Source organism: Phyllostomus discolor, chromosome 2 (genome assembly GCF_004126475.2).
Source record: "Phyllostomus discolor isolate MPI-MPIP mPhyDis1 chromosome 2, mPhyDis1.pri.v3, whole genome shotgun sequence".
Taxonomy (NCBI): Eukaryota; Metazoa; Chordata; class Mammalia; order Chiroptera; family Phyllostomidae; genus Phyllostomus; species Phyllostomus discolor.
Window position 1 is genome coordinate 99,229,298 of NC_040904.2, and position 12,968 is coordinate 99,242,265.

Sequence of the window (12,968 nt, forward strand, 5' to 3'; positions counted from 1 at the left end):
TATTTAAGAAAAAGAAGATCAAAACTATAAACATATGAAAAATAAAATGGCCAAAAAATACATCTCTACCAACTATTGAGTCCAAAAAACAAACTAAGCAAACAAGAAAAACAGAGACAGAATCATGGATATGGAGAGCATTTTGATGGTTGCCAAATGGGAGAGGTTGTAGAGGAATGGGTGAAGAGGTGAGGGGATTAAGAAGTATAAATAGATAGTTACAGAATAGACATGGGGATGTAAAGTACAGTATAGGGAATGGATTAGCCAAAGAACATATACACATGACCCATGGACATGAACAATGATGTGGGGATTGCCTGAGGGAGTAGGGAATGCTGGGTGGAGGGTGACAAAGGGAGAAGAAATCAGGACAGCTGTAATATCATAATCAATAAAATACAGTAAAAAAAACCCCACATCACCACTATCTAATTCCAGAACATTTTCATCATCCCCATAAGAAACCCTGTACCCATAATAGTCACTCCCAATCATCTTCTTTCCCCTAGCCCTGGAAACCACTAATCTACATTTTTAAATGGATTTATCTTTTCTAGGCATTACATATAAATGGAGTCATACAATGCATGTCTTTGTGTCTGGCTTCTTTTACTTAGCATGATGTTTTCAAAAGTTCATCCATGTTCTAGCATGTCTCAATATTTCATTTTTATGGCCACATAGTATTCCATTACATGGATATACAGATATTATTCATCTACTCATCAGTCGATGGAAATTTGAATTGTTTTGTATTTTTTGTCTATTATAAATAATACTGCTGTGTACCTTCATGTACAGATTTTTGTGTGGACATATGTTTTTCAATTCTCTTGGAGAGAGTTTCTCTCTAGGAGTCCAATTGCTAGGTCACATGGTAACTCTATGTTTTACTTATTGCAAAACTCTCAGACTGTTTCAAAAGCATCTACACTGTTTTGCATTCCCTACAGCAATATATGATGGCTCCAATTTCTCCACACCACTTTGCCATCACTTGTTACCATCCATCTTTTTTATTATTGCCATCCTAGTATACATGAGGTAGTATATATATCATTGTGGTTGTGATTTGCATTTGTCTAATTATATAGGAGTTTTAGCATCTTTTTATGTCCCTTAGTCATTTGTATATCTTGTGGAGAAGAGCCTATTCAAATCCTTAGCTCATTTCTAAACTGGGTTATCTTTTTATAATTTATTATAGACAATATTTTTAATGTATATTTATTGATTTATAAGAGATCTATATATATTTTGGAGACTAGACCCTTATCAGATACATGATTTGCAAATTTTTTTCCTATTCTGTGGGATGTCTTTTTACTTTCTTAATGTATCTTTTGAAACACAAAAGTTTTAAATTTTGGTATTTTCACTTTTGAATAATGATTTTACTAGGTGGTAAAACCCTAGGTCCTAGGTTGGTGGGGTTTTTTTCTTTCAACACTTCAAAGATTTCAGTCTATTCTCTTCTTGCATGAATGGTTTCTCAGTATAGGTTTACTGTAATTATTGTCATTGTTCTTTAGTAACTAAGGTGTGGCTTTCCTCTGGCCCTCTAAACAATCTCCTTTTTGTCTTTGATTTTATTTAATTTAAATATTATATGCCTGAGGTAGTGTTTGTTTGTTTGTTTGTTTAGGTGTGTATCTTGCTTAGTTTTCTCTAAGCTTTCTGGGTCTGTGGTTTGGTGTTTGTCATTAATTTCCCACCATTATTATTTCAGAAAATTCTCCTGCTGCATTCTCTCTTTCTTCTCTTTTGGTATTACAGTTACTCACATTGTATCTTTTAATATTGTCTCATATTCTTGGATGATTTGTTCTTTTCTGGATTCTTTTTCTCTATGCCTTTCAGCTTGGGAACTTTTTATTGACTCGTCTTTAAGTTCTTTGATTCTTTTCTTGGTGTTGAGTGTACTGATGAATCCATTGAAGGAATTCTTTATTTTTTATACTGTGTTTTGAGTTCTAGGATTTCCTTTTGTTTCTTTCTTAGAGTTTCTTTCTCTGTTTACATCTGTTCTTGAATATTCTCTACTTTTTCCATTACTGCTTTTAACATAGTAATATAGTTATTTTAAATTTCTTTCTGATTCTGTGTATATCTGAATCTGGTTCTGGTTATTGCTTGTCTCTTATGTTTCTTTTCTTGCCTTTTAATTTTTTTGTTGGTAGCTTGATATCTGTTATCAGGTAATAGGAACTGAAGCAAATAGCTGTAGAATGGGATTTATAGTAATGTGGCTAAGGGCTGTGTTGTGTTTGATGTTTGTTGTGGCTAATGGTGTCAGAGGCTTCACACTTTTTTATTGTCCTTGTTTTTGTCTCCCCTTCTGGCTTTGGGATGAGAATACATGGAATCTATAAGTTTAAAATATTGGTTGGAACTGAAAAGAGTTCCTAAATATAAATTAGGCAATACATCTTCTTAGAAACCAGTGTTTCTAGTTTCATATCTACCCTTCCAGAGATATTTTACATGAGCAAATATATGAGTATATGTAAATATATATGCATATATGAATGTGTGTATATGTGTATATTTATAAATGTATGTCAACAAATAGGCACTTTTAAGCTTTTTTATACAAATATTACTATAGAATATACACTGTTCTGTCCGTGCTTTTTAACTTAATATATCTTGAAATCATTTCATATTAGTGTTACCAGGAAAGCTTTCTTCTTATTTTTTTTTGCACAATATATCATTGTATAAAGGTACTATAATATATTTAACCAGTCTCCTTTTGGTGGATGTTTATGTTGTTCCCAACTTTTTAGTATTAAAAACAATGCTACAAAGAGTAATCTTATTTGCATATTATAATTTGATGCATGTGCCAACATATCTAGAATAAAATTCCTAGATATGGAATTGCTGGCCTACAATATATGTGCATCTATAATTTTGATAGATATTACCAACTTTTCTTACAGAAATGATGTAGTAATTTCAGCAATGCATGAGGGTGCCTGTTTTCACACATCTTTACCAACATAATCTGTTATGAATGATTGGCTATAAATTGTTTCATGTGCTATTGCTCAGGGCACTTTAGTCTTGAGACACCTGAGTTTAGAATTATTCATTAGTTTTTAGACTGCTGCTTTCTATTGACTTATTAGTTGTGGTTATCATGGAGCTATTATATATTCGCTGTCAGTTTTATTTTGAAGAAACCCAGAGGCTCTGTTATAACCACAGTGATTTCATGTGGTTCCAAATTTTACTTATAATTGGCATATTTTATTCATTTTAACTTTTGTCTTAGTGCTTATTATTTTATCACTTACCTATTTTTTATGTAAAAATAGTATAAAATTGTTATATGATAAAAAAGTAACTAAGGTATGATTTTAAAATTATAGAAATCAGAATTTTTGGTACTTTTAAAGTATCCCTCTATAACTGAAAATGGAGCCAATGAATAAAACCTTATGTTACATATAATTTTGGCAAAACTTCTGGTGATCAAAAGTAAGAAAAAAAGTTTGTCGAAACAGAAACACACATATACTCTTTCACAAGGGAACAAATTTATTTTCAAGAACCTTGATGGCAAGCCTTCCAGGCTAAATGTAAAGCTCCTTCTTCACTTTGAGACAGTTGCCATTTAATGCTCCTCAGTTCCCCCATACAAAGAAAACATACCAAAGATTTCAGTCATTTACTGTGTGGAAAAATTTCCTATTATCTAGCAGTTATTTAAAACAGCAAATTAGCTCATATGGAAGAATAGGAGTTGGTTGTCTTGCTTGCATACGCATGTGATAGAACCTTTAAAAACTCAAAAAAATGTAAATTCCTCATATTTTTTATTAAAATGGTTACACCTAGAAATATGTGCCATGTTTAGTCAGTGGTTAACTTATCCTTAGGAATGTCCTAGCATCCCTTGGGAGACACAAATGCCTGTTTCAGACTTTCTCAGACTGTCAGCATAGCCATAGAGAAGATTATTTCTGAATGACATTCAGGTGTTTGGCCTAGATTTGGTAGTGGGACAAAACATAAAGGTAAGAAATGACTGTAGTTAGTGTTTTTTCAGACACTGTTGGATAAGAAGAATAAAGTTCTTGAACCAAAGAAACCTCTGCTTTTTCTTCAAAAAAAACCAGTGCCTCAACCTCGGCTTCCCACTCCAACCTTGGAAATGAGTTCCAATGTAAGTTTGAGACTTTTCTATTTAAAATGCTAAATTCAGCATTGCTGTCCATTCATTCTTAGGATATTTTGTGTTAAAAACAACCTAATTTAACACTGTTCACTTATGTTGCTTTTATTCTTTTTTTCAAACACCAAACACAATCACAAAAGGGGCAAAATTAAATGAAATAAAATCCAAACCCAAACCTTTTCAAGAATAAAAACACAAAGAATAAAAACTTTTCCCAAGAAAAACAAGCATCAGAAGGTATTCCTCATATATGTCAAATAAAAACAGATGATTGAATGGTAATCAGTTACTGTAACTATCTTCCCACATGGGGAAGTGGCTGATGACGGCTGGAGTCAGAGAGGAACAAAATATCAGAAAGTCATCAAACAGGCTGGCTTCTGAGAGGGGAGCGGCTCAGAGAGCTCACCCTCACCAGGGCAATATCTTGCCTTCATACATCACACTTGGCTTGAGCAAGATACCAAAGCTGGCTAGGATTTAAAGGACTGACCCAGACTAAATGAACCCACAATAAACTACTAGAGATGCCAAAATGCAAATTTAATGATTTATGGAGAGAAATATAACTCCTGGTGGAACAGGATGTTCATCTTCGTAGGTCAGCCCATTATCTTCTAGTAGAAGGCATTTCTCACAAAAAGCCAAATTGTATTCAGGAGGCTGTACTTTGTCAGAGGGCGGGGAGTTGGCAGGAGGTCTCACTAGCGTGTCTGATGGGTCAGCTCTGTGGAACGACTGGGCTGCTCCTACTGACTAGTTAGGAGGTGCTTCTGGACAGCTTCCTTTCCACTGTGTGCTGACCACTGCCTGTGGTTACATGTTGTCTATCACACGTGTTAGTGGCATTGGTTTTACTGTTACTTCCTTTTGCATTCAGAGGTAACTTTATTAGATTTGCACACTCTGCTCTCTCTGCTTTTGACACAGCTATTTAAGGTGATTTTTATAAATGACTAATCATGTCCACTATAGTCTGATTTTACCAGTTTTGCTAAATTCTTGTGAGAAGCACTTCACTCTGCACTCTGACATAGACTAGTTGTAATCTTTGTCTGCTCATGATTGAGTATAAAAAAACTATTGCAAAAGGGATGTTATCAATAATACTTTTTGCTTCATGAACTATTTTGCTGGAAAGGAGGGTAGAGAAATGAAAATGGCTTAAATGATAGTGTTAGTATGATAGTGGTTAAATGTTTTTGCTATTGATATGATTTGTTAATGATATTTATGATGAAAAAATAATAATGAATTTTAATAATTCTATAAGTAAAATTTAAAATACTGTATGTTCAGTGAAGGTAGAGACCATCTTTTATTTCTCTTTAATCCTTCTGGAATCCGGCATAGTCTCTTTTGCTTGATATAATTCTTCAGGAAAATATTTGATGCTGACTGCTATGCTTAAGCTGCTTGATTCTCCCTTTGTTCTTTTAGGAAGAAGAAGATATAGAAATGGCTGTTCTCTACCTTCAAAAGTTACTCCGGGGCAGAGTCATTCAAAACATGGTGGGTAGGTTCCAACCACTAGCCCTGTGCTTCTCCTTTGAAAATAGATTTATAGAATGTGTATGTACTTGGTTCCTTGGGGTAAATTCATCCTACTGTCTGATGGAAGTATACTCTTGAATTATCTACTGATTCCCTTCTCTTGCCATAGATTGTCTGGATGAGAGACACAGTGTCAAGAAGAGAAATGACCTGCCTGCTGTTTGCTATAGTTGTAACCAAGACAGTGTGAAACTAATGTCTTCCTCAGAATTGCTAAATCCAGCAATTTTCTTACCTGAATTTTGATCATTAAAACATTACCAAATGGATTCCCTAATTTTCTACAAAATCATACTACAATCATTTGAGCTTATGCATTGCTGACAATACCTGAATAATGAATGAAATAGCTAAATAATAACTGTAGTCTTGAATCTCCACTAAATGCCCACATTATACATTCTTTGCTCTACATATGTCATCTTATTTTTATTTTCTACCAATTACCCTATTTTACAGGCAAGTAATGTAAGCCTCAGAGAGGATATGATAACTGTCAGCAAATTCAACTCTGGTCTTCCTGACTGTGAAGCCTTAGTCAGATTATTTGTGCCATCAGAATAAGCACTCAACTTAAAAAGTGGACTGATACAAAGCCCCCTAAATTTTTATTCTCCCCGGACAGTTATAACTCCTAAGAGACCCAGTTATGAAGAGTAAGTCCAGGGAAGCTGGGTGAGCATTTTGTGTTCAGCATTATTCCTTACTTTCCTTGTGGTGTTTCTGCAAAAGAAATGCCACAGTTCAGACAGCACATTGTGTATTACAAACCAAGGGCAGATCTATTGGAAAAGAAAATATAGCTATGAGATATACCATCCCCAGGTTTCTTAGGGAAGGAAGAGCCTGGAAAATAAAAGGAAGTTCAAGTTTGTTAATATGATCCTCTAGTTATCATGTTATCTTTGAAAGGCATTTTAAGAAATTGAGTAAATAGTTAACTGATAAACTAAGCTCCTGCGCCTGAGAAGCTGAAAGTGTAGAAAAAGCTGGCTGACCTCACTCTGTGGAACGTGTCTGCTCTGTGATCCCAAAGGCAAAGCAGAACCCGCTCTTTGTAAGTCACTGCATGCGAGTCCTAGTGCCTGACACAAGGGGTGCTAATTTGCAAGTCTCTCTTTGATTTGATTTGATGCAGATGTTTGAAGGGAAAGAAAAGAGGCTGGAGTTGATTCAGGAGCTGCGCACCACCCATGCACTGCAAGAAGATGAGAAGCTGGTGAGGAAAGCGGAGAAGCAAGTGATTCTGGCCTTACAGCGGCAGAGGAACTTGCATGAAAACAAGGTTCTTTCCTTTTCTTTCTTGTTATGTTTTTGTTACATTTTCTCCCTTGATTTTTATTATTGCATGAGCAACTTTATAATAATAAATAAATTGATGAAAAACATTCCCCACAATCCCATCACACTATCACAGTCAGCATTTTTAAACAATGCTGCTCCAGTTCATAATCAGAATGGGATGTGCCTCACTGAACTGAATATGATCTTATATTCTTTATTTGAAAAAAAGGAAGGAAGGAAGGAAGGAAGGAAGGAAGGAAGGAAGGAAGGAAGGAAGGAAGGAAGGAAGGAAGGAAGGAAATAATGAACAAAGAAACAAGGAAGGGAGGGGAAAAATAAAAAATAAGCCTACTCTTGAAAAGGTTTTTCCCTTTCAATTTTTCTTAAACATTTGGTGACTATACTATATTTCAGTTAATGGGAGCTTAGCTGAATGAATAGTAATAAAAAATAATAAAGTAAGAAAGGAAATATACTTTTAAATATCAGCCCTTAATTATGAGCCTTGGAGCTGTACCTAGCTCATGCTGGTCAAACTGCATAGTAAAGGTGTTAATTCCTCATGATATTCTGTGACTTTTCTCATGACTTCTACACGCTGCCCACCTGACAACAACTGCTAATTGCAGCTCTCACCCAACAACTGTAAATGTTTTCCTATTCTGGTGTTCATCTCTACATACATAGGATTTAATGTTGTTAACTGCAGTGTGGATACACTTTTCTACCTCTGCCCCTTATCTGTTAATCAATGTGGAAAAGAATTAATCTGCAGTGTTTGGTGTCATAAGAAAGTAAACTTACAGCAAAGTTAATGGGACTCACTTTTAGTAACACACATAACTCTTGTGTTGTGTGGAATTGTGCACAGACAGTAAGCAGCTTAGAAATACTCACAGCTTTATTCCTTTTACATGATAGCAGGACTGGGTGGCCACCGAGTTTGGGGGAGCTTGTGTCAGGGAGAGGGGAAAAGGCTGCAGGCTCTGAGACCCAACAGAGGGACCAGAGAGAGTAGAGAATGTGGACACTGGAGTCTCTGAACCTGGACTCCGAGAGGCCTGGATGTGATGGAAACAGGGCTGCACTTCTCTGTTCAGACAGAAGAGCAAATGCCCTGGGAGGACCAGGTCCCAGGATCTGGATGAGAAAATGCCCCCTTTGGCCCTTGGAGGTTTCTGATGATGAGACTTCGGTAGATACCCCTAAGCCAACCCAGGCTTTTCAACTTATTGATTCCATTTGGTGGGCATGTACATGACTGATATCATGTCAGCTAAGAGCTAAAGGAGGAGTTAACAGGAAGAGCTGTTACTGAGCCAAGGACTCACCTGCTTACTACCTTCAGCTACACCAGCGATGTGCCGGGGCCCGATGCAGTGGGCACTCAGGGATACCTGCAGCAGTGCCGATCCTCTTCTTTTCTCCTTCTCTTACATTTTCTGTGGAAAACAGTCCAGAAAATTCACAGCTCCCAAACTGTGTAATGCATAACACCAGTAGTTTTCAACTGGTGTGCTGTGGTAGACTGGTGTGCCACAGAATTTTTAAAACACTCAGTACCTATTAGTCAGAGGCACTGACCTCTTTCCCTTAGATTGTCAAATTAAAAAATGACAACAGCCAACAAAACAATAGCTGTCTGGTATAAATGAATAAAAATTATAACTAATTTTTATCAGATTGGCAAAAAATACATTTTTTGGTGTGCCACAGAATATCAGTAGTTAGTTTATGTGTGCCATGATATGAAAAAGGTTGAAATCGCTGCATTACATGACATGTAATGTACAACAGAATCACCTTGCTAAATATATTTTTACTTCATCTTCAAATTAAATTGCACTACCTAAGTGTACCCTCCTTTCTTGCTGAGGGAGGAGGCTAGACATGATCGGGTAGCCATCTGAAGACTTTAAAGGTTGCATCTGCCCCCCGAATGGGGGAGCTGTGCTTCCTGGACATGAGGAGGAAAATCTGTGATCTCAGGGCTGAATGATCTGTTTTTAAATGTTAGGAGTAGTAAGACTCTTACCCTTTCTTTACACCTCTCCCTATTATGTAAGTAAAGCTGGACAAGGTGGTTAGAAGGCAGGTGTGTGCTGGGTGGTGGGTAAGGTTGAGGATGAGTGTGTCGGGACTAACAACTACACTTGAATGATGATCTCACCCAGTAGCCAGTAGCCATACCACCTTGGAGAGCTGTGCAGGCTTCTGTCCTTCAGGTACAAACCAGAGGGGAACAAACCTCAGAGGCAGAACTGTCAATATTAAAGCAATGTGTCTTGGAGGAGAGCTCTCCTCCCTTATGCTTGAGAATGGGAGAAGAAACAGGTGGAAGTGGTGAAGGCTACCATCTTTTAAGTGCCTTTATTCTCCACGTGTCAAAGCCTGGTCAGAACGATCCAGGCCTTTATTTTACCTCAGTGATAATATAGATATGTATTTTTCTGCTCTATTTCAAAGATAGTTATTAATGATTTTGAAGTTGTTTAAAAGAATAAAAAGTGCCATGGTTTTCTACTTTCATGTTGTTCAAGATCTTAAAATTCCCCAAATTTGTGTTAACGGCCAAGCATTAAAAAATTAAAAGGTATCATAAGTGAATTTCTAGGAAATTCTATATTGTTAAACTCCAATGTTATATTTTAATAAAACTCTTGACATTTCTCTTCATGTCTAGGAAGACATAGAACTTTATATTCTAGATAAACTTGAAATAAAAAAATACATTATGTATGGGCACTAACAGAATTCTTTGCTAAATCCTCTTTATAATTTGAGGACCATAATCCTTCAGTAACTGACTAAACAATCTACTTTCTCATATCAAAGTTTGTGTCATAAGTTTTTCCAGTAAGAACCCTTGGGATGGGGCCAGTGTAGAGATAATAAGTGTAGTAAAAACTAAGTGCATGCTGAAAATAAAGTGGCTGTCAAGGGTTCTGTGTAATCCAGTACCCCCCTTATAAATCACCATTCTTAGTGGAGTTTGTATCCTTAAGATCATATTATTTTTATTTTTAAGGTGTTACTAGTTGAAAACCATTTGGCTGGACTGGAAGGAAGGGCGCTGGCAGACATGTTTGACTTTCTGTCCAAAGAGCTGGTGAGACTGCAGGAAGAGAGGAGGATCCACGCCTTCGCCATGCTGGCCGACCGGCAGCGGAGGATGCGAGAGGCCGAAGAGAGTGGTCGGCGCCAGGTGGAACAGAGGCGCCTGCGGGAGGAGGACGAGATATTTAAGGAGGCAAGTGAGGGCAGTGGGATGTCTGAAAGCTGTTTGTAAGGAGCCAGGTCAAACCAAAGGAAATTCATGACGTGACATGGCATGTTTTTGTTTGTTTTTCATTGTATGAAGCAAATATGTATTGAGGTCCTTCTGTATGCTGGGCACTGTGCAAAGGCATTGTGGATACTTTGGGGGACAGAAAAAAAAACATATGGTCCCTTCTCTCCTGGAACCTAAATACTATATAACATACAAATAGAATTAAAAAGTATACTAAGTTTCATGAAGGAAACAAAGGGGGTTCAGTGATGCATTTAAACAGGTTCTTTTGCTTGCTGTGTGGAGGACAGGCTGGAGGGAGGACAGTGGAAACCAGGAGACCAGGAAGGAAGCCGTTGAAGTAGTTCAGGTCAGAGTGAGAAACAGAAGTCAAATGTGACGTCCAGTTTCTGGCTGAAGCAGCGGAGAAGGTGATGGCACCATTTTCTTAGGTGGGAAAGCTGAGAGTGGAATAGTTTTAAGGGCAGGGGTGCAATCGGGAATTCGATTTGTATTAAGTTTAAGACCTCTTAGTGGAGGTGTCATTTCAGCAAATGAGTATCCATGATGGAATTTGGAAGAGAGTTTTGGCCAAAGATACAAACTTGGGAGTTACAGTACCAGGATGATAAATTAGAATCCAGACAAGACATAGTGGATGTGAAATTTCAAAGTGACCAAGATGCAAATTCAAAGGAAATTCAAGAACCAGGAATATCTCAAAGCACTCTTACCCTCATTGAGATGATAGAAGGTTAAGTGTGAAAATTGGAGGAGATTTGTGAGGAAGATTTCTTTTAAGGGAGCAGTGCTGTCACTAATACCCTTCTCAAAATACACACAGAGGTGGGCCGGGGGGCAGGGTGTAATTCTTTTTCCTGTATTCTTTCAGTGAAGGTGTCTGACCCCCCCACCGCTGCCAAGAATACAGAGGGGCGGAGCTGGGCTAGCGGGCTGCTTTGGAGGTGGGCACAGAAGAGGCTGCATGAGCGGCCGGCAGGGATATACTGTGTGAGAGTTTCCTGGGGACCGAATGTGGGAAAGAGAAAGAGCCAAGCTGGAACCTAAAAAAACCCCTATTCAAGAGGGCTGTCTGAATTGTATATGTGGATACTTTGGAGCTTCTCAGTTAAAAAAATGCTACCTCAGTTTGGGGTGGTCTTATTTGATCTGAGATGTTAAGGATTTACCTGATTTCCATGGAAGTAGGATTGATATGTGAATAGTATTTGATGTGTGTTTGTTTAAATTTAAAAATTTAATTAAAACTCAAGGAGACTGCCCTTCCACTATATATCTTAAGAAGTCTTGAGTTACATATTGTCAAGTTAAGCTTTTTAACTCTATCATTTACAAAGTATAACAGCCTATAATAATAATTTATATTCTAGCTTCCTACCATTCTAATATATTTAGCTTCAAAAGGAGTTACTGAGATTTAGAAATTATCAGCAATACAATTATCAGCAATAGTACAATTATCAAATGTATTATTTCCTACCTAATATTACTAAGGAAAACCCAACTGGATTGGGAAGAATCAACTAGGAGTGAAAATGAAAAGGAAAAGAACAGAGTAACCACTATTCTCAAAAACACAAGAAGGAAGAAGCTGATAAAAGGCTTCTAGGAAGGAATCTTCCAAATGGGAATGACCCCGAAAATGTCAGCCATGTCTAGGAAGGGCAAGAAAGGGTTAGGATGACTCTTCCACCTGATATAAGGATCATTTAAGTAAAGAATACACCCATCTATTGATCATTCAAATACCATTTATCATGTAAATTCCCTATCTCCCTTCATACAACCCTCTTAAAGATAAATATACTTACACATAAATATGCCAAAACACAGAATGTATACATTAAATACACTTTCAGAAAAATATAAATATTGAGAAACATAGATATAGAAAGTCATAAACATATTTAAACACATATACTCTTGCATGCACATACACAAACATATTTACAAGTATAATGCAGTGTGACAATATTAGCAAAGACATGGAAGAACACACACACACATATTGCTACCTACATGTTTCCTTATAAGTCACACACATACAAGCATGTGTCCGGAAATGTGCACATTTATGAAGATATACAGAAACACACAAGCACATATATTGCTGCAGGTGGACCACATTAAACTTCCCAACTCTGAACTCTTATAAGATTCAGCTGTCCAGTTGGTTCATCTAGGTGCAACTCCATTCCTGAGTCAGACCGCGGGCTCCCTAGCGCAGGCAGGTCACACATCCTGTGGCGCCTCCCACAGCACCGGCACAGACCCCTATGCATAACAGACATTGAGCAAATATATTTTGATTGATTGGTTGCTTGGTTGACACTGAATTAAACTGGCCATCTTATCTCTCCCATGGGGAAAGCACAGGGATTCAAGGTTATGGCTTTGGTGTTTTACATGTAGATATGGAGTAAACCTTGCCTGCTCAGAGTCCTGCTGCAGTGCCAGTCAAGAAACAGGTGCTGAGTTGTTATTGAGTCCATTCCATCATCTCAGATATGCAGAAATATGCATAATGAAATAGAGAAGTACCCTTCCCCCAAGAAGCTCAAAATCTGTTGAGATAGAATGCATATAAAACTACATATGTGAACATTTGATACTTCCAAGATATTTACCTGTAAAAAGGGCAAAACCAAA

At 37.2% G+C, this 12,968-nt stretch overlaps 1 protein-coding gene across 2 annotated transcripts in view; it reads left to right on the top strand.

Moving 5' to 3' along the window:
• The window catches only part of CFAP91 (cilia and flagella associated protein 91), a 73,307-nt gene that overhangs the window by 44,476 nt on the left and 15,863 nt on the right, over positions 1 to 12,968 (top strand). For both annotated transcript variants that reach the window (XM_028504683.2, XM_036018140.1), the window contains 4 exons: positions 4,061 to 4,177; positions 5,630 to 5,701; positions 6,882 to 7,028; positions 10,056 to 10,277. In XM_028504683.2, coding sequence (XP_028360484.1) covers positions 4,061 to 4,177; positions 5,630 to 5,701; positions 6,882 to 7,028; positions 10,056 to 10,277 — 558 coding nt within the window. The remainder of the gene's footprint in view (positions 1 to 4,060; positions 4,178 to 5,629; positions 5,702 to 6,881; positions 7,029 to 10,055; positions 10,278 to 12,968) is intronic.